The 26,778-nt window shown below is 40.5% G+C and overlaps 1 protein-coding gene and 1 long non-coding RNA gene across 2 annotated transcripts; one reads left to right on the forward strand and one right to left on the reverse strand.

The window, feature by feature from the left end:
• The first annotated feature begins 801 nt into the window (after nt 1-801).
• On the forward strand, nt 802-11,348 carry ogfrl1 (opioid growth factor receptor-like 1). Its single transcript, XM_017464782.3, has 7 exons — nt 802-1,200; nt 2,761-2,847; nt 3,251-3,329; nt 5,525-5,603; nt 6,879-6,945; nt 7,113-7,258; nt 9,266-11,348. The coding sequence occupies exons 1-7, from the start codon at nt 1,030-1,032 to the stop codon at nt 9,744-9,746; spliced, it is 1,110 nt and encodes a 369-aa protein (XP_017320271.1). The 5' UTR covers nt 802-1,029; the 3' UTR covers nt 9,747-11,348.
• A 4,356-nt stretch (nt 11,349-15,704) lies between these two features.
• Nucleotides 15,705-24,317, reverse strand: LOC108263638 (uncharacterized). Its single transcript, XR_001812220.2, has 2 exons — nt 23,710-24,317; nt 15,705-16,267 (listed from the first exon to the last, which is right to left on the reverse strand). It is a non-coding gene; the product is annotated as an uncharacterized LOC108263638 (long non-coding RNA).
• Between the last annotated feature and the right edge of the window lie 2,461 nt (nt 24,318-26,778).

The raw sequence follows: 26,778 nt of genomic DNA on the forward strand, positions 1-26,778 counted from the left end.
AGTCCATTTAATTGTGATAAACTGAATAGTGTAGGCCTACAGCCATTGGCTGGATGAGAGAAGAAACCTTCATGCTTTGTAATGATTACTATATATATACATATATATATTAAGTATGAATATGTCAAAATAATACTTAAGTATAGTAACAGAGTACAAACATGAACAGCTGTCGGAACATCACCAAATATCGCGATATACCTTCAGTGCCTCACCATGTCAGTATTATCCTAAATACCCAAAGTTTCATAGAGGAATCAGAAAACCAGTTAACCGGTAGGCCTAGCTAACTGTCGTACCTGGATTTATTATTATTGTTGCTGTTAATGAGTCTTTATTGATCATATATACATTACAGCACAGTGAAATTATTTTCTTTGCATATGTCAGCATGTTAGGAAGTTGGGGTCAGAGTGCAGGGTCAGCATTGATACAGCGCCCCTGGAGCAAAGAGGGTTAAGGGCCTTGCTCAAGGGCCCAACAGTGGCAGCCTGGCAGTGCTGGGGCTTGACCTTCAGATCAGTAAACCAGAGCCTTAACCACTAAGCCGTAGTAGTAGTTGTTGTTGTTAATAATAATGATGATGATGATGATATTATTATATTATCATCATCATCATCATTATTATTATTATTATTATTATTATTATTATTATTATTATTTATAACAACAGCAAATGATTCTGTGGCTGGTTTTGCATGAAGTGCTCATGACTAGTTGTTCAAGGGCTTGAGCAGGGTTCAGTGAAAGTTCAATGAGGAAGTAAAGCAGCTGGTTGAAGAGCGTATTTTTGGCGCTGGGCGGTGATCTTCACTAACTGCACAGTGATGCTGATCACCGCCACCATTGCGCGTTAAAGGGCTTGTGTTCACGTCGCTTGGAAAGTCCTGCTTCCTGTCCAATAGAAACACCGCAAGAGCATCGCACGGCTTGTTTATAAAGCGCTGTGTGGTGACAGCGGGAGTAATGTAGCGGCGAGGGAGGCGGTTTGAACGCGGTGGCGGCGGACAGAAACCGGCGCTGGTGTAAATGGGAAATCTGATGGGCGCTCTGAGGTACAAGGAGCCGAGCACCGTGGAGGAATGCGACTCGACGTGGGGGACGGACTCGGAGAGCGACGAGCAGGACAGCGCGGTGTCCGAGTCCACCGGTGCTTCAGACTCAGGGCACTGTGGAGACGATCAAGACGGCTTTCCTCAGGTAAACCGCTCTAGAACAGTACACACAAACTGTCCGTCTGACAGAAAGGCAACAAAGAAGCACCGAGCACAGCGGGGCTCTTCACCTTCATCCCTGACAGGCTGGGAAATGGAGCTCTGTGCGGAAGTGGACACGGTTACTGCTACTAGAATATAATGTTCCTAACGTGGCCTCATTTCGTATTGTGTCAGGCCGTGTTTAAAATGCGACATGAAAGAGGAAAGACGAGGGAAAACGCTGTGCCCCTTGTAGGGTAGCCTCTTACATACAAGCGAGGGCAGTGTAGCCATTTGTTCAATAAAACCTCTACAGGAGAGGGGATCTATTACCAGGACACTTTATTGTGATCATATAATAGATTATAATCTATAATAGGAGAGGGGATCTATTACTAGGACACTTTATTGTGATCATATAATAGATTATAATCTGTGTGTCCTGTTGTTGTGGGGATTAAAAGCAGCTCGCGCTATTTATAGCATCTCCATATCCATATGATCTGATCTCAGTGTTTACTACAATGTTGTTTATTTCGACTCTGTTCATTACAGCTTCTTTTCTTGCTGGGATGTGGGCGCTGTGATGCTAAAACCTGGAGCTTTTCCTGGTTTTAGAAACTGACATTGTAACCTATTAAATCTGACCCAATTTCCTCATGTCTCTGAGATGTCTTGGATTTTTAATTTTTTTTCTTCCATATTGTAAACAGGACCAAACTGCTCACCTGCTATTGCAGTCTAAAGACCCATGGGCTAATCCAACAACGCTTTATCATGGTCTCACTGGGATTTTTGTACTTAATGACTCTTTTGTCTATAATTAAATATGGACAAAATCCACAAAAAGTGTACATGTGGTCCATGTGCAGGTGCAGCACTAGTCTGTTCTATTGTAAACTAAACTATAGTATAATATCATAATATCTGAAGTATACTTTTTTATTGGCCATAGGTCACTTACTATTGTAAGTAGTTTTGCATAATAACTTGATTCATTCATATTTTTAAAGCAAATTTATATTTTAATTATTTGAATTAGTCAGTTGAATAAATGATTGACGGTGGGCCAAGGTCTATTAAATGAATGAGTCATGAGTCTTCAGTCTCTCTCTCTCTCTCTCTCTCACACTCACACTCACACACACACACACACAAACAACATTACCATCCTGACATGGTACAAAATATATTTTAGTTGACAGAACAAGGATCCCAACATTTACAAGTTTGATTTTAAGTTCAAGAGTAAAAGGGTTTGATCCAACATAAAGTAAAGTTAAGAAAGTGAACAACAAAAATTTACAGCTACCTGCTTTTCTTTCTGTCCAACTATAATCCAGTCCTTTTTGGCCACATGCTGCTGTCTGCAATATACTAACAGTCAGGTTAGAGTGTTGCGTTTTGATCTAGAGAGTGAGTGAGGATCAAGAAAGGGGAAAACCTAAAAATGTACAGGAATGCATACGTGGAATCATGCACTAATAGTTCAACTCATGAGCAGACTCATTCATACATTCTTTATGCTTATTTTACTTTTTTTCCTTCTTTCTCTCCTACACAGTTTAATCACACGGCTGAGTCATCCACTAAGATGAAAAGAAGCTTTTATGCTGCCAAGGACCTGTACAAGTACCGCCATAGTTATCCGGTAAAATGTTCACCCACTCTCTTCGCTGTTTTTCCAAGCCATAGCACTGTACTCAGAAACGGATGTTCTTTTAATGGCTTTTTGCTTTTTTGAGTGCCATATTTTTTCACATACTGTAACCTGTTTGATGTATTACAGCAGAAAAAATGGAGTGAAAGACACTAGATTAATGCATCTTCAAATCCAGTTTCGGGTGTTTTGCATGTTTTGTGTCAGGTTTGTAAAAAAGGAAAAATAATTTTGGTGTCCAAATGAAAAATGCATAACTACCTCTCTCCGAACAAGTTCATCATGAGTTCAACATGAGTTCTTCTTAGCCTCAGGGCAATTTATTTATCACTTAGAGACACTTTCTTTATCACTCCTCTTCTCTCCTCCTTTCCATGTGTTTCTCGGCACCTAGAATTACAAGGAGCCTCGGCTGAGAAACGAGTACCGCAATCTGAGATTCTATCTGAATAAGATTCCTCTGATTCCAGATGGTAAGAGTCTGTGTATGCTTCTGTAATCTGCTGAATCTGTTGAATGCTGTAAATGTAAAGTGTATGCACTTAGGTCTTTCTGTGCATTACCATAACTAAGCTTTAACACACTTTTTAATGTTCATTTAATGGATCATTATGTGAAAGAGTTAGCTGTAGGAGAGTCAGTGTGTTTGCTGTTAGAAGAAGGAAATACAGCAGGTAATTGTAAAAGGTGGATTAATATGTTTTGAGGCACCTGTAAAGGTTTATTCTTCAGCTTTAACTTTGGCATTTTATCTTTCGTCACCCTTCTGTGTGAAAATTCCTGTGTGAGTTCCATGAAAATTATATAGGTATTCAGTTTTATATCCCACGTGGAACTGGCACTTGAATATGGGATGTTAATGGTAGTTCATAGTACCTTAGTGCATTACTGTTTTTATGGTACCCATTTGAATATGATCAATGGGTGTGATCTATGGGGCTCCTTTTGGGTTTTTATTTTTTATCACTTAGACATTAATGTCAAATATATAGACAAATTAAAAGACACGCTGATATAGTGTCTTAGTAAGGCGTTAGGCCACGAGCCACCACACCAACTTCAAAGTGCCATGGAATGGATTCTATAAGTCTCTGAAACTGTACCGGCAGGATAGAAAACTTTTCTTTCAAAAAGATATATCCCCAGTTGGTGTTTTGATGATGGTGATGTAGAGCGCTGTCTAAAACATTGTTCCAAAATCCTGTATAGGCATTCGGTTGGGTTTAGATCTAAAGACTGTGAAGGCCATAGCATATGATTTACATTATTTTCATACTCAAATAATTCAGTGAGTAATCCTAGAAGAGACCATCCCTATCAGGATAGAAATATTTCTCCATAGGATTAAGGTGATCAGTCAGAAGATCTTTATTGATTTGCAGTGACCCGTCCCTCTAAGTCAAGAGGCAAGTGGACCCAAACCTTTCCTTTCATTTTTCACCTGACCATTCTGCCCTTAGTAGCACTTTAGATGACTTTTATGGCAGGCTGTGTGGGAGCACCATACATTTTTATATAACACCATATACAGTATATCCTATGAGTTCCTATGAACGCACGACAGCGTCTCATGGGGGAACCCGTGAGTTTGAATGGTGTTCCCTCAGTGACCCATGAACCCTAATGGTAACCCCTGTATTCCACTGAAAATCCCATAGGAATTTCCATAAGAACAGTGACATTCCTGTAACCTTTAATCAGCACATTTGAGTATAATTTTGCAAGAAGGTTGCCTGTGTCATGAAGATAACCTCTCACAAATCATTTCTATTGTGGTTTATGACAATTGCATTCGCAGTTGTGGTGAGAAAATGACTGTTCAGTGTTCTGTGCACTGTGTATGTAATGTTTCTTTGAAAGCCTTGTTGAATCACAAACTCTGAACCTGTGGTATAGATCTATCACACAGTGCGAACAGTAATGTAGCAGTACATAAAACCACATCAGTTGCACATCAGCGTGAGTGATGAAACAGCCTGAGTTGAGCACTCTCAGGAGGCCCATCTCATGCACAGTCACAAACAATGCACTTGGCATTCTCCTTCTTCCTTAATGTCTTTAGGAAGAATTTGTCTCTGCGAGGTGGTTTTCAGATTAGACATCAGTGATCATAAAGTGGATTGAAAACTGAACCACATAGGAACTGGTGAAAAGAGTGGACACAAACACATCCACACAGACATGGTCATAAGCAAACTGAGATCGTCTATATTTTTAGACAGTTATACTTGCATGATTAGGTCTCCATAGTCTTTTCATGGCATTACTTGGCATCGTTTACTGCATTTCAGTTCTCATTACGTGAATGAAGAACTGGTTTGACATTTAGGCAGTGTACCTTTGCACAGCACAGCAGGTAGCATCCAGGGTCCCATGTTCAATCCTGAGTTTTGGGTAACCGTCTTTTCGGAGCGTCACATTGTGTTCGTGTGGGTTTTCTCTGGATTTTCCTTTTTTTCCCCAACTTTACAAAAATACCAGAATCCCATCCAGGGTTTATTTTGTGCCCAGTGTTCCTGGCATCGGCTCTGGATCCATCATGACCCTGACCATGATAAAGCAGTTACTGGAGAAGAATGAATGCTTGTAATTTGAAGTATGCTGCCCACTTGTGTATTATGTTTCCTTTGACACATGGTACAGTAAAGGTTTGTATCTGTCCCTGCAGGAATCTATGTTGAAGAGATCCTCACCAAATGGAAGGGTGACTATGACAAGCTTGAGCACAATCACACATATATACAATGGTAAAGTCAAGCCTCCAGTATTTTTTCCTGTCTCATACGGCAAGTAACAGTGACTTTCTGTTTGATATTGGGTGGCAGTGGTCCCCGGTTCAATCCTGAGCTCAGATTACTCTCTGTATTGTGTTTTGCTCATTTCCCCATATCTATGTGGATTTCCTCTGGGTTCTCAGGTTTCCTCCTGCTTCCCAAAAACATACCAGTAGGTGGATTGGCTAAGCTAAGGTGTATTCCTGCCTCACACAAAATGTTCCTGGGATAATTTGCAGATTCACCGTGGTTACTCAGTGTATGACTGTTTGATACTTGAGAAAGTTGTATCCAAAATGCAAGTTTTAAATTTGTTCAACTAAATAACACTGCTGAGAAGATTTGCCTATGAGTAGAAAGACAACAGGATAAAGAGATTCATTTTTAGGATTAATTAAAGTGTGTGTTCCAGTCGACATTTTCACTTTGTCTTTTGCCGAGATTTACTTACAATGTCTAATAAACCTTAGGATAAATGTTCAGTGTGATCTGAGGCCTACTGCGTGACATGTTTGGTTGGTGTAAGCTCGGTGGCCCTGCAGGAATCAGCAGAACGAAATCAGACCTCACACATATGCTAGCAGCTTTACCACCACTACCGCCACTCTCTCACACACTTTCACATTCTCACACTTTGAACTGACAAAACTAAGGACTATTTGCATAATGTCAATTAGCGAGTTCAAAAACACAAATGTAGAGGAGTTGCTAGTATTGAATTAATAAGAAATGGCAGCCTAGTGAAGCAGGCAGGCAGCCAGCCAGAACTGCTTGGTCTGTTTGGGAGAAAAGAGTGACAGAAGTAGAAGGGTGGCAAGACAGAGCAGAAATGAGCCTAGGGCTGAGTTTGCCCATTTTCTGTTTAATGGCAGCAGCGCAGGGCATCAAGTAGCTGACAGAGAGGCAGTTTGCCCTTTCTATATGTCTTATCTCTCATTTTCTCCCGGTAAAAGTCATTCATGGCCATTCCAGCAGGATTTCTTAGAGCTGAGAGCGATCTTATTAATGCTTTCATCACCTAGAAACAGACAAAAGAAACAGAATAAGTTTTGCAGCTGTAGTCTCTGTATGTTTGTACCTATGCATTAACGTGTTGTTGTGCATGTATTAAAATGATTAAAAGTCTGGGATCATTACACTGTGATTTGTAATTTTGTAGAATTGCTGAAACGATTCTTCTTTACTCTATTCTATTGTAGTCTTCTTTACACATGAAGATAATGCAGTAACTTCTGTCCATTCCTGCAGGCTTTTCCCACTCAGGGAACAAGGCCTCAATTTCTATGCCCATGAACTCACTCAGGATGAGATTAAGGTAAAGGCTAAAGTTGAAAACTTTTTGATCTCTCTGATCATGAGATGAAGGCTTTAAAATGTTACATTCAGTGTATAACTCTTGAGATGTACTGTAGTTGTTTTTTGGTGTATTAGGTGAGACGATGCTTGATCAATAACAGAGTGATTCTCTGATATCATGAACAGGAATTCCAGAACACTCAAGAAGCCAAGCAGCGCTTCGTGCTGGCGTACGCCGTCATGTTGGACTTCTTTGGGATCAAGCTCCTAGATAAGAATGGAAACGTAGCACGTGCTGCAAACTGGAAAGATCGTTTCCAACACCTGAATGAGTGAGATCTGGATCTAGACTCTTTTTCTACAAACTTTGGTTGCATTTCCTCCAAAGTTCTTGAATATTTTGAGGAACTTGAAATATTCCTTAAAATAACCGGGGGATTGGGTGTTCTCGGGTTCTGGAATTTTTCCTGAATAGGAATGATAGTTCCTAGACAAATTTGTAGCTTGATATTCCTCCACACTGCACGGACAGTGACCATTATACAGTTAGGTCCATAAGTATCTGGACAGTGATTTTTGTAATTTTGCCTCTTTAGACCACCACAATGGATTTGAAATGAAGAAATCAATATGTAACAGAAGGTTAAACATTCAGCTTTAATTCAAGGTGTTTACAAAAATATTGTTTCGGGTGTAACTGTTTAGGAATCACAGCCATTACATAGTCCCTCCATTTTCACAAACTAACAGTTATTAATTATCATTTTTAATATTTGGATGTGAATCCTTTGCAGTCAATTACTGCCTGAAGTCTGGAACCCATGGACATCACCAAAGAACATTGAATTTCTTTGCCTTAAGAAGCCCTTGGGTTGTTTTTGCAGTATATTTTGGGTCATTACCATCTGTACTATGAAGCACTGTCCTATCAGCATATGAATGAATCTGAGCAGAAAGTATCAATCTATACACTTCAGAATTCATCCTGCTACTTCTATCAGCAGCCACATCATCAGTAAACACCAGTGACCCAGTTCCATTGGCAGCCATACATTCTCATGCCATAACACTACCTCTACCATGTTTGACAGATGATGTGTTATGCTTTGGATCATGAGCCCTTCCTTTCCTTTTTCATACTCTTCTCGTCCTTGGTTTCATCTGTCCAAAGAATCTTGCTCCGGAACTGTAATTCCTAAATGGTTAATGCAAAGCTGAAAGTCTACTCTTCAATCTTGCTTCATTTCAAATCCATTGTGCTGGTTTACAGAGGCAAAATTACAAAAAAATATGTTGCACTACCCAAGTACTAATGTACCCAACTGTATAGTGCAGTTTGCTGTGAGATGTACACCAGATGTGTTTGACTCCTTACTCATGTGAAAACAGCCACTGATCGAAAACCAGTTTGATTAAACACTAGCTTTTAAAAATACAAAATGAGAGAGAATTTCCTTCTGTAACAAACACACATGATCAGGAATGATCAGTACAGAGCTCAAACTAAAGAGGTTCTAGACACTAACATTATTCTTGGTTCCTAAAGATATTGAGTTCCTGAAAAACATCATGTATTCTTGTAAAGGTCTCATGGTGGAAACACATCCTGTGCAGGGTCTGACTTCCACTCTACTTCACTCACATTTTCTTGGCTCCTCCCCTTTCTTTTATTAAATCTTTCCTCCCATGACTACATGGTACTCTGTGTATCTTGCACCACCCCCATCCCACCCCGAAGCCCCACTCATTTTCTCACTATTCTTGCTGACAAAGCTGAGAGGAGCATTTGCATAATATCAATTAGCAAGTTTAAAAACATGAGCATGTGTAGATGGATCATTGCTTTTGTTAATTGAGTTGAAAATGCAAATGAGTGTACAGTGTGTGCAGTTCTCCACTCGACCTTCCTGTCCAGACCTTGACTTAGCATTCCTGCTATTCCTGTCCCACAGTTAGCTTTGTTCTGTATTGTTCTACATGTACGTATGTAGTCTTTCTCCTGCTATGTTTTGCAGTGTTTTATACGCTTAGAATCTGTGAGTGCAGAATTGCAGAGCATCAGCCACTTGCTCTTGCTTATCCTAAGTGTCATTGAGACCGACTCTATGCCATTAATATCCCATTACTTTCGCACTCAGTGTGCAGAGAAGTGGGTCAGACACTCAGAGTGGAATCCCTATCCCTTGACAATGACTTTACAGAGATCTCAGAGTTATGCGGTCTGTTATCATAGCCCTTACCCATGCAAAGTTCATGTGCTGCCTACATTTGATAAGGTCCAACTCTTATTAAGTTTAAAAATGCCAATCAACCAAAGGGTTCTTGTTTCTCACACACAGGTCTCAGCACAACTATCTGCGGATCACGCGCATTCTGAAGAGCCTGGGCGAGCTGGGCTTCGAGAACTACAAGCTGCCTCTGGTGCACCTGCTGCTGGAGGAGGCTCTGGTGCAGGGAACGCTGGCTAACATGCGGCACAGCGCGCTCGAGTACTTTGTCTACACACTGCGAAAGCACAGCCAGAGACGTGCACTGCTGCGCTTCGCCCAGCGCCACTACCAACCTCCGGAGAATTTCATCTGGGGGCCTCCAAAGAGGAGAGGCTCCCCTGGGTCAAGACCGAACAGAATCGTGTCCCCACTGGACAGGAGTGTAAGAATAACTAGAGCTCTAAAGCAGGGGAGTCCAAACAGGCCCGACGAAGAAAGAGAAGGGGTACACGGGAGGGAAGTAGGAGAGAGGAAAACAACAAAGTTATCTAGGTGCCATCAGCAGGGTAGGGGGGAAATAGAGGAATACATTGAAACGGTACCTCTTTGAGAATTTTGGAATGGGGGATTGAGAAAACGAGCCTGATAATAGGACCGACAGTGTTGGGGATTAGTAGTGGGTGTGGCTCAAAGCAATATTATTCCCTGTCTTGGCCTTCAGTGAATAGCAATGAGAGATTTGTTACTCTTTGGCTTTTTTGCAAATCCGTAACTAAATACCAATTTTCATTTTGTTAATTTCACTTGGAGGCTTAGAATATCAGATGATGATTTTCTACTGTATTGCTAATCCTGCCTCAATCTGTTACACTTCTTGAACACACAAAGTGTAGGTGTGAATTATTACCTAACTTGATTGTGTGTTTGTGTGTGTGTGTTGCAACTTTGCCTATCCAGTCTTCCTCTGTGACATATTGTGGAGTTTAGATGGACTCCAGGCTTCAACTGAGCCTTTTGAGCCTTAGTCTTAGAGCTGAGTGAAGTTTATTTGTATAGAAACATAAGTACTAGGGCTGTCAAAGTTAACATGGCTAGAATGCGGTAGTACAATACATTTGATAAAATCATCCTATTTTATATTTTTTTAAAAAGAGAAAAAAAAAAGCTTTTAATGCATTTTCCTGGTGCCATCCTTTGCCTTGTTAGATTTGAATACTGATGTACACAATTTTTTAAAATAGAAATTGAAACAGTGTCTCTACATACCAGTATGTTTTGATTCCAGCCAGATGTTGAATTATTCTTAGTCTAGTTGCTGAACTAGAAAAGCATGATGTTGAAATGTGGAAATTATCTATAGAAGTAATTGCAACCAGCTACAAAAATGAGACTAATTGTGATTATTTTATTAATTTGACAGCCCTATTATGAACATATCACTTTAATGAGTAGCATATTTAAAATATCACTATTTGTTAGAACTATTTTGTGTGTGTGTGTGATCCAGAGTTTGTGCAGTGTCTTATATCAAGTGCCTCAAATTTTTAGTCTATGTGTGGCTGAGTTAACCCACATCAGTAAGGACAATCAGAAATGAGGTCACTGGCCTCTGAGAGAGAAGGAATTGTGCTTTGATATGTGAAGTGTTGAATATACAAATTCTCTTATTTAACTACACATATACAAAAGCTGTGCTGTGCTCCAGTGTATACTCACTAGATTATGGGCTAAAATGAAAGTATGTGCATGTGTGTATGTTTGAATTTCTGCCTGCACTTTCTATTACTATGTTTCTATGAAAGCACACATAGGAGTAAGGAAGGATTACAGCTTGTATACTCTTCTCTTTCTCAATCTCTTCTCTCTTTGTGTGTGTATGCATGTCTTGTTGGTACATATTTCCTACTGCATCCTCTCACACAGGTAGCGGGGAGAACATAGCCATCTGTTTCCTGGACTCCCTCTGCAGTAACTCAAATTCAATAAGGACTGTAGCATGAGCAGTGCAAACACTTCTCAGTGCAACACAAGGATTCTTATTTTTTTTAATGTTTTCTGTAAGTTACTTATGTGGATTGAGTGCTGACTTGTCTCTGTTTATGTGAGGCACTATACATGTGTTTTATAATGTTTTGTACAAGATAATGTGAGATTATGGAGGGCTCTTCTTGTGACTTATTGTATTAAAGTTGCAGCTATTTCTGGAAAATTATTTACTATGTGTTGATTGAAGATTTCACTCTTGTATTTAAATTCAGGATCTGATCAACATTTTTTTTTTTTTTTTTACTGGGAGTCCAAGCACGTTGAGAACAGTATTGTTTTAACAATCTGGTTTTCTGTGTATAACATATAAGGACTAAATAATATAATTTAGCAGTGGCAGTCTTTTCCCTGCTACTCAATCCAGTGAGGAAGTCCCCATTGAAAATAGTGTTTTATCTTCTGGTCCTTATCTCAAATTCGTATCTCTTATTTTTTGGGCCGTTGTCCTTCAACTGGGAATACCTTGATCTAATTTGCATAACATGCCAATCCTACAGTTTCAAACTAGTCCTAGGTTGTTGTTTTTTCCCCCCGCATGATCCTCACAAAGTTGGTGATTTAAGCTCAGTAATTATTCAAAACATTGCTGCAACTGATCAGATGTGTTTCAGCAGAGAAAGCTTTGGTCTGATTGTGACCAAACATGAACATATTATTTTTGATGAAGTGCCTAGAAGCACTTGGTATAAGCATTAGTCCTGCCTTTACTGCAGTCTTTGTACATTTCAACTTTGTAGACGTTCAGTCTCCTCAACATTGTTATGTATGGTTTCATTCCTGACTCCAGTGTACATTATGGGATTGTGAAAAGCTAGTTAATACATCATTCAGGGGTAATATGACTTCTCTACCACTTGAAATGTATCTGAGGGTGTTGAGAATTCTTTGGGGAGCATGGTATTCTACAGTAAGCACAGTCTGTGAAGTATTGAGTTAAGTGAATTAGGTAAACCCGCGTGCTCCTGCTGGGTAGAGTGTGCACTTGGGTGTGCTAAGCAGTAAAATGAGTTGAATGGGAGTGACAGAATGAGGCAGCGGCCTTTTGTTCTAATGGTCTCGAGTGTAGAAAGGACGCGCTGATTCCTGTCGAATCGCTGTCTAGGTGAATGTGTGTTTATGAATCTCACTGTGTGGTAGTCTCTTTCACTTAAGTCCACAAGTAGCTCATGCTTGCAGTACACCATTTAGCTGACAACTTGGACTGAGAATTGTTAAATACAGCTCTGTGTTTTAAAGCTTAAGTGTTAGACCACCAGACAGCACACATGAACTTAACGTATTTGAATGACCTCATAAGAGACACATATTAGTAAAAAAAAAAAACAGCACTCTTTAACTGCATCTGGTGTAGAGAAGAATCCCAAAGCACTTACTTTACTGCTGTTTTCTGACAAATAATGCACATTTCCCAAGTCTTCATTCTCATAAAAGGAAATGTGGATAATATAGAATCTGCATCCTGCAAAAGTGGCTTAACTGGTATGGCCATACCCAGACACAGTATTTCCAAAAGATGCAGATGACTCCCTATCTTAGACTTATATATTACAATGTACCTGTTTAACTGTACACTATATGGCCAAAGGTTTGTGGACACCTTACCATCACACCCATATGCGGGCTTTCCCCAAAGTGTTGCCACAAAGTTGGACACAATTGTATATGATATCCTTGTATGTTGTAGCGTTACAGTTTCCCTTTATTGGAACTAAGAAGCCCAAACGTGTTCCAGCATGACAAAGCCCCTTTGTACAAAGAGATGGCTTGTCAATGTTTGAGTGGAACAACTCAAGTGGTCTGCACAGAGCCCTGACCTCAACCCCACTGAACCCATTTGGGATGAACTGGAATGCCGACTGCTCCCTAGGCCTCCTTGCCCAACTTCTGTGCCTGACCTAATGCTCTTGTGGCTGAATGAGCAAATCCACACAGCCACATTTCAAAACCTATTGGAAAACATTTGGCCATACAGTGTTGACAATGTTTACAATAGAACAGAAGGTTGCTGGAGTGATTCCCACCATCCTGAGGTCTACAAGCCATAGCTCCAATACTTGATTGACAAGCCTCTGTTCCTTTCTCGATCCTACTACTACCACCACCATCATAAGGTATGTAAGCCTTTGCTCCTGTTTTAATCCTACTTCTACCAGCCTGAGGTATACTGTATGTGCCTTTGCTTCAAAATCCAACTCCAACCAACCTGAGGTTTCCAAGCTCCTACTTCTGTCCAAATCTATATGTCCTCAGTCCCATCTCGATATTAATTCTACCAGTCTGAGGCCTACAAGCCCCTACCAGCCCATTACAGGATTTCAGAGTCTTTTTGTGATTGCTGCAGCCAAAAATGTTTGATTTTGCCATGGCTTTTTTTTTTCTAAATTTGCGATGTTATTTGCAGGGTTTTTTTTTGTAGAGAACTTTTTTTTTTACACAAAATTGTTTTGCATGGTCTTTCACAGTGATGTTTGTTGGTAAATGAAACCTTTAAGCTGTACTCATGTTCGACATATGTGAATTGAAGGGGGCTTTCGCTGAATGTGCATTGTGATGACGCAACATGGCGTGTCCTGGTCCAAATCTACAAAAAATTCCTTGATTTTGTGTTAATTTCTGCAATCACGAAATCCAGGACAGACTGCCATACTTCCTTTTGGATCCTACTCCTACCACTGTGAGGTCTACAAGCCACTGAAAAACCCTGCTGCTGAGTCTTGGTTTCTTTGCTCCATCTGAGAGAGATTTTCCTTGCCAAGTTGTCCTTGCTTGTCCACTGGAGGTTAAAGCAGTGATGTCTGTAATGCTGCCATGAGGCAATCTGTTCTGGAAACAGTGCTGCAAAAATGTAAGAATGTGACTGATATAAAAGGTGGTATTTTCACATCTAAACACAAAAGTACTGAATGCTGATAGAAACTCCAATGTGATGCATTGCTTCACTGAGCAGAGTAGCAAAGGCTTTCAGACACTCAGTTTTAACATTTCTCTCTGTTTGGGTGGTTAACCCTGGCCACCTGACTGAAAGCAGAGATAGAAGCCCAGTGCAGGTGCAGGATGTGCACAGGGCAGGCCCTAGGGCCCATCACTATCACGCCAATCATTCTAGAAGTGATGGAGATTTTTTTCTTTTATGTGCTTCCATTCATCTCTTTCATTCTAACACACTCAACTTCATCCCTCTCATCCCTCAACTGGGAGCAGCAGTTCAAACATTTTTGGCAGGCTGTTATGGTGTGCCAGTCACAGGGCAGGAGAAGAATGTTCCAGAAACAGAATGTGATAGAGAGACTGGAGGGTGTTTGGAGAAGATAATACACATCAGTTTAATTTCCACAGTACAGTCAGTGCTCTGGCACCCTGCTGCGTGATAAAGGAAAAGGTGCTGTTTGTTTTTCACTGGCATAAAAAGTGTTCAGTGCAAGGTCTTGACAAAGCTCTAGGAAGGTATTAGAGAGTGACTGTTCTTGAGTGGGAATGAGCCAGTATTTGCCTAGTACATGTGATTGTGAATGTCTCATTTTAAGGCATCTGATTTCCATGTATAATATATGAATGTATGTATCAGATATGAAACATTCAGCATTGTGCAATGTAACAATGTTCTTAATCTTACCTTTAGAGGATTAATACCAGCTGCAAAAGGACTGTGGCAATTCACACGGAAATACTCATAACATTAGAATAGTGAGACATAAGAAACCCCAATGAATTTCCTTTTCCTAAAGGGCAAAGTGTTCATGTACTGTATGTACATACACAAAGGGAAGTTCAGAACTTGCCAACCAAGAGGCCTCTCTCAGTAGCACTGGGCATGAAGCAGGAATACACCTAGAATGTCCATCACAGGGGACCATGCACATGCACACACAAAAAGAAGAGATGGAAAACCCAGAGGAAACCAATGCATTCACAGGGAGACCATGTGAAACTCAGGATTGAACCAGGGACCTGAAGCTGTGATTAACATCCTTCATTGCAAAGTTATTTGTGTACAATATGCAGATGTCTGTCTGCTGTGAATTTAAAGATATCTGCAGCGGTTTCTGAGACAGATGAAATGAAATGCTTGTATGTTCTTGCCTAATCACGCTAAAAGCTCTTTATAATTTCTGCTGTTAACAAGACTAACATATCTTGATGTTGACATCACTATTTATAGCCTGTGTAAATGAGTATAAGCATGAATTAGAGCAGAAGACCAGAGGTTCAGCTATGTTTTAGCCTCATGACCTGTGAGTAACCTGTGGTATCTTAGCCTATTTTAGTATTACACATGTGAACGTGCATATTATTATTAGTGCCACAGCAGCAGCTCAAAACAACTGAAAAATGTTCTGCAAAAATAGAGCATGGTTTCAGTTCCTCATGTGGTTGAAAGTTTGGACATTCCCGAAACTAAACACGGATGTTACAGTATCGGAACTTCAGCGGACTTTCCAAATCAAGATATTATCAAATCAACACGTGATTAGTAAAACCTGTTAGTAGGACCTGTAGAGTTACCACACAACAAGCAGTATGGTTGATTTTTAAAAAAAATGATTTATTAAACAAGATATACATTACAGCACATAACATTTAAATTAAATACAGTACTATAACGGTACACTGTATATTCAACAATAACCTTGCATAAGTGATCAAGGTGCTGTTTCAGGTTATTGCAAACTCCCCCACAGGAAAACAGTGAACTGTTAACCAGTAAACAATTGCTGCAAAGATTTTAAAATGACCTTTTTGAATTAGCATTACAATTTCATTATGTGGTTCTTGTTTTTACATCCAAATTGCTTACCAGTTATTCAGCAGTACAATGTGTGTCAAATGCACTGCCCAGGATCTTCATTGGCATTACAGGAATTTACAAACTACTATTATGGTTCACTAAATATAGGGTCAGGGAATGTCGGAATTAAAAACAATAATAAAAAAATTCTTAGGATTCAAATGCACAACAGTGATGCCACTTAGCTTCAGGGACACTCAGTGTATCTTACATGAATTTACTCTTGCCGTAATGGTTTTCTTCATTTCTCTCCATGTAAACATCACTTCATCACTCCAATTCCCCAAAATGCTGCTCATCTGCAGAGGACAGATATAACAGTGAGAAACACACAGCAATCCTGACTCGAGTGTCACAACAGTAAGACCTACTTCATCTTTTCCTCTTTATACTTGACATAGTAATGCAACTCCAATCAAACAGTAAAATAAATGCTGATTTCTTGTAGCTTGTTTGCTTTTGGAGTTCAGTTTTTGGCTGAACTTTAAAGCCACCCATATCAAACAAATTTTCTGTTAAAAGTGTTTGCGCAACCTGTTCTATAAATGCATTTCCCAGGCCATCTTTAGTGACAGTCTGCCACCTTGTGGATTAAGAAGGAGCAGCTGCTGTAATGAGGTCACAGAATAAAAGTAGACTGAAATAATTGCAGTGGGAGAGGGTGGGAACACGAACCAGCAGGCATGCATCCTGAGTGTCACTGTGGGACAGAAGGCTGAGCGGAAACAAACCAACCAGACAGCACATACAACAAGACACTGCATTTGGAGAGTGAGCCCAGTAATTTCTCAGAGATTAGAAGTTGCTTAAGTGTTTGTGTCCATGTGTGGGGCCAGGAAAGAACAACCATAGCATGGTTTAAATCACTGCAAGATGGTAGCAGAAGTATCTCTCTCTCTTTTTTTTTTTTTTTTTTTTTTTTTAAATATATACACGCTGGATGACAGGGGAACGTGGGTACATGCAAAGGCCCAAACTCAGATTGCTGGAGGATGTGAGTCAAATGCCGCCCATTGGAAGGGTGCCTCTCTTTCTGCACTTGGTGGGTATAAATAGCCATTTCCTCTTGGGCCACTCTGTCGCCGTGACAACAGCTTAGTCTGGACAGGAGTGCTTGGAAACATTTGGAGTTGTCCCACCCTGCTGGGTTAGAGTGCTTCAAAAAGAGCCTTCAGCCTCACCTCCTGACCCAACAGCAATGCTCACAATGGAGCTCTACTTCCTCAGAGTTCTACAAACCACACCCACCCACACTGGCCTCTAGACACACAGAGAGAACAGACGCCTCTTGTTGTCTATGAAGGTTTTCAGTCATCAAGGCTATTTTGAATGTCTAGTAGAAGTATCTCAATGCAATGTTACAATCTTGAAGATGTTTCACAATTCACAAGCGATGAAGCCACACAAAAATGGAGAAACATCAAGATTATAGCACTGCGTTGACGTACCAGACGTTGAAAGCCTCCGGATGTGTCCAATGAGCTCAACTGATATGATGGCAGACAAGCCGGTTTCCTTTGTGGTGCTGTTTCCATTTCCTCTGTGCTGCCACGGCATCCGTAAGCCAGAGAGCGCAAACACCCCACTCCCGGCCTTGTCTTGGCTCCAGCTGAGAGTGTAGGATGTTTACATTCCCTGAAGCTCACACGGCACAAGGCTCCTGGGTTAAGCTGAGACGGCCTGGCCTGGTGTTTAAAAACTAACCGACTTTACCCGACCGCCCCATGGTCATGCTCGGCTCAGAAATAACTGTATTAAGCTTTTGATGCTTCACGGCATCAATTAAGGAGTGAAACTAAAGTGGGTGAGGGCATATCTTTTTCAGACCTGTGAGAAATGTGCTCAATGTTTGTCATTCAACTCTGAGATAAGCAGAACTTTCTATTAATAGAGCTACATTCATCAGCAGACTAGCCACCTGAGCTCTGTTCTTAGGGGCCTGAGGGAGACACAAGCTGCATATATTTTTTATTGGTGGGGTGGGTGGGGGTACATAAAGGGCAATACCACTATAGAAATAGAAAGGGGGGGGGCGCTTTGGGTGTTCACACAGACCTACGTCATCTGCCTGGCCAGCACAGCTCTCATGGCTCCAGTCCAAGATCCCCCCTCTCTTGAGGATGTGGCCACTCCCAGACCCTGTGAACCCGCCTGAATTGGAGCTTTTCGCATTCTTGAGGCCTATTTCCTCTTACTGGACAAGCGCTTTCTCTTGCTTTCGGGCTCCTCGCTTAATGCATGCAATGATTGTTGTGGGAAAGGTCAGGCGTGGAACAGGCTATGGGCATGGACAGGAAAGGAAGGTGATATAGAGAGAGGCAGTATATGGTAAACTGTACATGAGGAAAGATACAAAGAGGTTGGAGTGAATCTGTAAAACATAAGGAAGCAGCATTGATTAAGGGAAAAGGATGTAGACAGAACCAGAGCTCAAGAGCAATGGAAAAAACGGTAACAGCAATATGGTAGTTGCTTTTATAGTTCTTAAGTGTTCCAGCTCTTCTTTTATGATCGGCACAATGTGTGGAGAAACGAAACTCTGGTAAGCCCACAACAGTATGCTGACTTTAATATGGGAAATACACAATCTCCACCAATGTTCTTCAGCTCCCATTTATCCAGCTTTTACTGACAATTAGTTCCTTTCAAATGCTCCCCTGAACTTCTTAACACCCTTCCCAGGGCAAACAGGAACTGCTGGTACATTACATTATGGCAGATTACAATCATACAGCTATGCTTATCATTAGTCTGCTTTTAAGCGAGTTTGCTGAACTGTACAAATATTGTATCGGTTCTCTCATTAGTACCTTTCCTTCTTATCACTTTGTAAATGTTTGTGTCACTTGCAGTTAAAAAACTGAGTTCAGTTGGTGGAATACGTGAGAGTCACAAATCAGTAAAAAGGCTGAGGAGTTCTTGAGGAGAGAATGAATGGGGGGTACTGCCCATCAGTCAGCCAACCTCCCTGAGGACTCGCTCTCTCCCCTGGGACTGGGTGACTCCACTGTCATACCCTAAAAGAGCTGTCCAGAGTGCTGAAACTGGACACTCATTAAAAAAAATAAATAATCATTTTGTTCATTTAATTGTAGCATGTATAGTAAACAAGGCTGGTTTAAAGAGGAAAGAAAAAAAAGCACAGTATTTTGACTTCAAATACAACATTATATGCAACTATGCTAGGAAACTATTCACTAAATTGTACTACTGGGAGAAACTGGAATGGAGTACTAAACAAGAAGTGACTATCTACTGCAATCAAGAGTCACGTAGACCCTAAATTCAGTAAAATCTACCAGCTTTACCAAGTTATCAGTAACCAACAACTGTAAGTTATACATTAGATTCATGCCGAACCAGTAATAAGGGCACATTATTGACAAAACTGTATGAAAAGGAGTTGAAACATTACCCCAGTGTAACTCGTTTCTCTACAAACAATTTCCCATTGCCAGGCAGAGCTACAAGTGCTACAAGATCACGTTTCCGTGAGCGTCATTGCTCTTCCCGTGGGAGACTTCATGCAGAAGGTGGGAAAAAGAGATTGTGATACTCAACTCCATGTTACAGGCCTTTGAAACAGTGAGAACTGGAGAGTAAGCACAGAAGCAACGGCACTAATCTGGGTTTTAGCTCTCCACAGGTGCCAGGCCGGAATGTGTTTTACAGGCCTTGAGGTGCTAATGTGACACAAATGGTGTGCCCCAGCCCCTCAGGTTGACGTTCAGCCTCTGGAGTCAGCAATCCAGCCATATCCAGGATCAACTGCTATCGCTCACTGGCACTATTCTTTCCATTTCAACCTGCCTGAGGCCATACCATTCACATAGCTCCCAATCTGAAGATCCACTTGTGCTGCCAAAGTAACAGCTCTAAATCTTGTTCACCATTTGACATGTGTTTCTGTTAATAATGAGAATACAAATTCAATATTTATTTGACTAGCTTAAGAGCTTAAGCTAACAAAATCCCTCCTCTTTTACATACAACATAAAATTCTCATAGACACAAGAACACATGCTCCGACATCAGTTTTGTTGGATTAATATTAGACACTGGCATAAGTATGTCTCCATCTTAATGAGCATAAATGAATGCACCTTTACATCACCTGAAGACAGTGAGAAAGTACTTTCTGTATGTCACTCATTCCATACTTTATCAAGCATTATGAGAAGAGGTAATGGCAGTTGGCTGCTGCAAACATCCGACTGAAAGCTCCATCTTAAGCACCAGCTTCCAGTCAAGGATGTTTACAGTAGCCCATACTGCCAGCCAGGCATGGTTTGATCCTTCTGGTTGCCTTACAGTTGACACATCTTTACCGGTCACCCTTTGATGTAACTTTTAACCCAGAGCAACACATACAACGATTAATAGTTATAAATGTCTACAGGGGAAAAGGTCAGCTTGTGTGAAGGTAGGCAGAGCTTGTGTCAGAGACTGTCCTTGTGGAAGCATTTAGTGCACCTGCATATCTGATGCTGTTTTTCCATCAGAACTCGTGAGGGCTGCTTACCATGGGGAGCAGAAATGCTGTATTTACATTGAAAACATAAAAGAAGGGAGTCAGTGGAAGCCGTTTGTTTTGCTATGACACTACCAGAAAGGTCAAATCTGCAGAAGCTTCACACGCAAGATGTCCTAAGGTCAGAATCGTCACCATCTCACAACAAACACCTTTGTGAGTACCAACCATAAGGCACACATCTTGTTTACCCTCTAAATGGCAATGTTATGTCCCCTATGTTCAAGGAGCTTAGCTTGCATTTTCAGACTCCCTACGTGTTTTTTTTTGGACTCAGTTTGATGCTGTGAATGCGACTTCTGTGAGGTCATTGCGTAACATCCAGCCACCTCCAGCCTCCATTTTGTCCTCTGTACATGCAGGACACCCATCACAATGGTGATGTGTGCATTTCAACATAGTAATCTGAGACTCATGGGCAGTCTGAGGTTTCTCATGTTTCATGAGTATTTTCTTTGTCATCAATCCTTCGCTTACAGAAGAAACCTCAAATTCCTGTAGAAGAGGAAAATAATCACAGAAAATATTCTCACACTGTTTCTCATAATAATTCAATACAGTCACAATAGCATAGATAATGAGTCTGTGGGAAAATTTATAGACGTAATTAAGGAATTTTTTCAGGGTAAAAGGTTAGACCCAAGACGGTGATTTAAAAAAACAAACAAACAAACAAACAAACAAACAAACAAAAAAAAACACATGGGTCCTTGTGTCCAAGGTTACTGGTCATTTTTATAGCACCTCATATACAGTATGTCTGACAGGACTCCAGCTGTTCTTCCACTGTGCGCCATGTCTCCAGTCTACAAGTCAAGTGAATGAGGCACACACCAGAATAAGCTTGTTGGATATATGCTGTAGGGATGCATGTCTGTGTGTTACAGTGCTTCAGTGAAACTCCCAGGGTCTCATATCCCTCCTAGTGTTCAGGGCACGGCGGGAACAAAGCAAACTTTATCAGAACACTGCAATCCCACATTCCACAGATTCTTAGCACTTGGCAACCGTATAGCACACAGTACAGCAGAGGGGGAGGGGTAAAGGAGAGAAACCCACTGCTTCCTCAAGTGCGTGCTTACTTTGATTGGTCCCACAGTTAACTGACAATGTCAGTGGTGTTACTGACTAACTCTACTGTATTGTATTCTTGCTTCAGTCTCAACTTGCTCTGCTCTTCTCCATTCTTTGATTGTCCTGGTTCACGGTCCATCACAGGACAGGTTTCCAAAAGAACACTTCGTTAAGGTCATTCAAACACAAAGATTTTAGACATTGAACTGAAAGAAGATGATGTTCCTCAACTGCAGCAAAGTCACATCAAGGTCAAAGAGATCCAACTCTGTGTGCGCACAACAGTTCAACACCCTCTGGCCTGAATCTACTTTTCTTACTCCTTTTGTCTGTTTCTTTTTCTATCCCTATAACCTTAGCAATATCAAACAGATGCGCAGATCAGAGAAAGCGAGGAACGTGTTGTAAAAGTGAAGAACCATAAATAGTACCAGGTTATGAGACCTGATGTTCCAGCTCCTGTGATCTCCCTGTACTTTCTGATTTGTGTGGACCATTTTTATTGATCCTTGCCTCCTCATCAAAGCATTCTTCCTTAAATCACTCTCAAACCACATTTCTCCGCTTTAATTTCTTGAAATTTGTGCTCATTCTGGCATCACTTATTAAAAGGCAAAGGTTATAAATTTGATTTTTGTGACAACAGACTAAGTTTAATCTGTAGCTATATACATGTACCAACTAATCACCAAGTATGTTAATAAATAAACACAAATGCTGAATTTTTGCCCTCTCTCTCTTTTATATTATATAAATAAGACACACATACACATTTCTACTCACTTATTTGTTCTCTCCGCTTCATCTCCTTCCCACAAGAACCAACACATGCCTGAAGCAAAGATCAGATGAGCGAAAGGCTCTCTGACCTTGTGAGAGGTCACACTTTCGTACTCTCATTCTCTCGCTTAAACACAGAGACAATATTCCAGGCACGAAATGTGCAGGAACAGAACAAGTCATCCATGTCACCCATACACTGATTAACAGAGCTGACTAACTTCCAGAGGTCGTTCGCTGTATTCATTGAAGAGTACTTTGTCCCAAGACACAAGAAAAGTACAGGAAAACTGGGAAAAAATGTTTCATTTTGGAGTCCCAAATGCCTGCTTCATTTGTTGCAAGTGGAAGGCCGGGTTTCGGTTGCTGCAACAACATAAGCCTTTATTATGAGTGACCAAAATGTGCACCTAATAACTCCTGATTGTAGTGTTAATAGATCACTCCCCCATATGTAGCCTCAACTAAAATAATTAAAGAGCACAAGAGAGAGAGAGAAAAAAAAGTTAGAGTAAGCAGTTCTGAAAAGCTAGACTCCCTCATTCCTAAGCTGAGACAGGAAGTGTGCCTATCTCCATGGGAACACTCCCAAGAAAGCCAACTTTCCATACTCAGAGGGAGCCCACTATTTGACATACAATAACAAATGACACACAGTCCCACTCCTTCTCTTCTCACAAGCCATTTAAAAAAAAAAAAAAAAAAAAAAAAAAAAAAAAAAAAAAGTCTATACTACTGTTAACATGCAAACTACTGCAAATCAAAATGCTTACAGTAGTACATCTTTCTTTCCTCTGCAGTAGACTAATCTCCAAATTTCTAACTCTACTTGGAATAACTTAAGATCCATTGCTTCTTTTGTAAATGAAGAACACCCTGTCCTCTGAGGCAGAAGAAAACCAGAGCAAAAGGGCACATAGCGGGGCAGATCATGCAACTGCAGAACATCTGCAGGCCTACAGACATTACTGACTTCCGGTTACGTTCAGAAGAGAGGTAGCAGAAGCTACAAAATGAACTCATTAGTAAGCGTTCCCTACATGAAGGAAGAAATAAACAGGTTATGCAAATTTATTCTCATATATAGAATCAAATGTGATATATTTACATTTTCCACACTCACAAGGAACTTCCCAGTTCGACCAGAGACTGTAGATATAACTGAGAAGCTAAGTGGTAAAAACACTGAACATGTATGATCTAGTGAAATAGTCCGGTCGTTCTAATGAGGTCATTTCCGGGTAACCCGGTGTAGACTTGAAAACATTTTTAAACTGAACATTTCCGGTGGATAAATTCGGAGATAAACCGTCATGGTGAACGTGCAGTACTGTATCATAAATATTATACACTCACCGGAGTTTTCACATCGTTGTCAGCCTTGCTTTCAGCGAATTTCTCTGAAGACTTGAACTCGGTCGTCAGTGGCTTTTTCCGCTCGCTGCCTCGTTCCTGTTCACGTCGCGGTGTTTACCGGCTCGCCTCGGAGTTTTATGCGCTCTTTTCGAGCAGGTAATTAAGACGCCGTTCTCTAAACCGACCCTCGCCATGTTCTTCAGTCTTGTACACAGTTTTCGACCTGCCTCCAACTTTCAGTACCGACGCGCTTCCCGTTTCAAACGGCTGTTTGTTTGTTTGTTTTTGACCGGGCTCGAACTTTAAGCGAGCGTTGAATCACTACCCGTCGAAACAGTACGCACAAAACTACGCCTCGTACGGTATTTAGTGCGGTAGTGTGTGGTTTTTTGGCGTAACCCGGTCATTCGTATAACTGTATAATTACGTAACGCTGTTAGTATGCAGAGCGCTGGAAAAGATGGCAACTCAAAGTGAGGTGGATTCATGGCTCATCTCGCTCCGTCCGAGCCGTAGCTGAGGATAAGACAGACATCACCCTCCCGCTCTGGACACTGTCTCTGTCCTCACTTTTTCTAGGCGGACTCACGCGCTTTGACACGCCCCTTTTCTGTCCGGGCTGACCAATAAGGAGGCGCTTGGCTCTCAGCTGTACTCTACGGCCTTCACTTTCTGCACTCTGTGACCTCAGGCACAACCTGCATATCCTCCCATCAACTGTTTTCCACTTCATTCACGCAGCACGTTACTGTTTTATCCATTTTACAGCAAACCTTACTGCAAAGTAATTGCACATAATTGCGTTAATATATGATTTTTTTGCAGATTTATCTAATCTCTCTCTCTGTACAGAGGAGATAAACCACAGGAAGCTACACATACACTGTAGCCTACTGTAACATCTGGCAACATGATGCACTGACATAAGTGTTTCTTTCTTCCTTAGGCCTTTTTTTTTTTTTTTTTTTTTTTTAATTAAAAAAAAAAAATCTGCCCTGCCCTTGAACATGGAGTATATGCACTGTAATGACACATCAAGGATTTCTAAGGCATGACCTTAGAAATTAGTTCTGTGCTTTTGTGAAAGGCAATAGTAAAGTGTGTTTCAGCCACCCTCATAAGCAGTGTAATATTTTGAACACAAACTGAAAGAGGGCAGGGAGTAGAGAGACTGGTTTTGGGGTATTAGCTGTGTCATATATCACATCTGAAAGCACTAAGCAAGCTGGTTGTTGTTGACACAACAAGCACGGGCCTGTATTACTACACTGTTCTAGAGATCAGATGAGGGTCCGCTGACTTACTGTACTGCCTGAGACTAATAGAATACTGGTGAAACAGCTTGTCTCTCAATTGTTTTGTTTTTATTTTTATTTGTTTGCTCACTTATTTGGAATATTAAAGGATTAAAGGGATTTTGATTATTAGCAGCAACAATCAAAGGAAACAGATACAGAAAATAACATACTTATAAGTAATTATAATAAATATAAGCAATTAAATCATTAGACAACTATTAGTTGATTTGTTCAATATAGACACCTGTTTGTTCCTTAGTACTGTTTTTCATTAATATACTGACTATAGTATGTTATACTTACACTGTCATAGTCTTACAATTAGAAATAATGTGTAAATATATTGAGAGTATGATGGAAAATAGTTGTTGAGGTAATGTGATCAAATCAAGTGTACCAGAGGGAAACTGTTTGTACAAACAGAGGTCTGTGACACACTCCTTGGTTGTGTATACATGTTCCTTTCATCAGTCGTTGTTATAGACACTCCTGTATGACCTTTTCAATCCATCTTTAGTTCCCAGAAAGTTGAACATGATGTTATCCAGTGCAGAGCACCCAGCCAGATAATCATGGTCATAAAAAAAAAAAAAATTTCTTTAATCAAAGATTTGTAAAAAACAAAACAAGTGGAAGTGCAAGGGTATTAAGAAGGTATCACTCAATCCCTAAACACACATGCATTGTGGCATGGTTGTTTGTGACAGATTAATGCCAGTTTTTATATTATATCAGATTATCAGTGAGTCAAAAGTCTACATCCACTTTGTTAGTACACTACAGTCATGTGAAAAAATAAGTACACCCTGTTTTTTTTTTTTGACATATTTGGACAAGCAAACATTTGATCATCTTTGAAACAGTGCCTATTAATAAAGTTGATGCACTATAAAATGACACAAAATTGACATTTTTTAGTAATTTTCACAATTTAATTTAACCAAAAAAATAGATCCGTCACATGGAAAAAGTAAGAACACCCCTACATTTATCACACCTTCAAATCCATAAAATTAGAATCAGGTGTTCAAGATTGGGTGATTAGAACCTGTTTAGGGAGTAAAGGTGGAACCTGTCTTATTTATACCCATTTCATATCTAGTGTCTGATGTTATCTTTGTTATTCAGGTGTGTGGTGTAATCATGCCAAGATCTAAATAGTTCTGTAAGACCTTCAGAAAATAGGTTGTGGATGCCTGAATCTGGCAAGGGATTTAAAAAGATCTCTATATTGGCCTTCCCAGCGAATTTAACCCAAGAGCAGACCATCTGATGCAAAAAGGAGTCTCCAAGGACACCAAAGTTTCATCACAGGATCTGCTAGTAAGTCTTGCAACTGTTCGTGTCAAAGTTCATGCAATCAGAAAGAGATTGCACAAATTTGATCTGCATGGGAGGCGTGCCAGGAAAAAAGTTTGTCAGTGAGCATATAGGCAAAGACCAGGCCTTTTGGAATAATGTGCTCTTGACAGACGAATCAAAGACAGAGTTGTTTGGCCACAGTAAAAGCAGACATGTTCGGCACAGACTAAAGACAGCTTTTCAGGAGAAGCACCTCATACCAACTGTGAAGCATGGTGGTGGAAATGTTATGGGTTGGGGTTGCTTAGCTGCCTCAGGGACTAGACTACTTGCATTCATTGATTCTACTATGAATTCTGCATTATATTAATTGAAGACAATGTGAGGCCATCTGTCTGAAAGTTGAAGTTGAGCTGAAAGTGGACCTTTCAACAGGATAATGATTCTAAGCACACTAGCAAATGCACCA

Source organism: Ictalurus punctatus, chromosome 3, assembly GCF_001660625.3.
Source record: "Ictalurus punctatus breed USDA103 chromosome 3, Coco_2.0, whole genome shotgun sequence".
In the NCBI taxonomy this organism is placed as follows: domain Eukaryota; kingdom Metazoa; phylum Chordata; class Actinopteri; order Siluriformes; family Ictaluridae; genus Ictalurus; species Ictalurus punctatus.

Coding starts and splice junctions, on each gene's coding strand:
- ogfrl1 (XM_017464782.3), top strand. CDS start 1,030: ATGGGAAATCTGATGGGCGCTCTGAGGTACAAGGAGCCGAGCACCGTG. Junction 1,201..2,760: donor ATCAAGACGGCTTTCCTCAG/GTAAACCGCTCT, acceptor TCTCCTACACAG/TTTAATCACACGGCTGAGTC. Junction 3,330..5,524: donor GATTCCTCTGATTCCAGATG/GTAAGAGTCTGT, acceptor CTGTCCCTGCAG/GAATCTATGTTGAAGAGATC.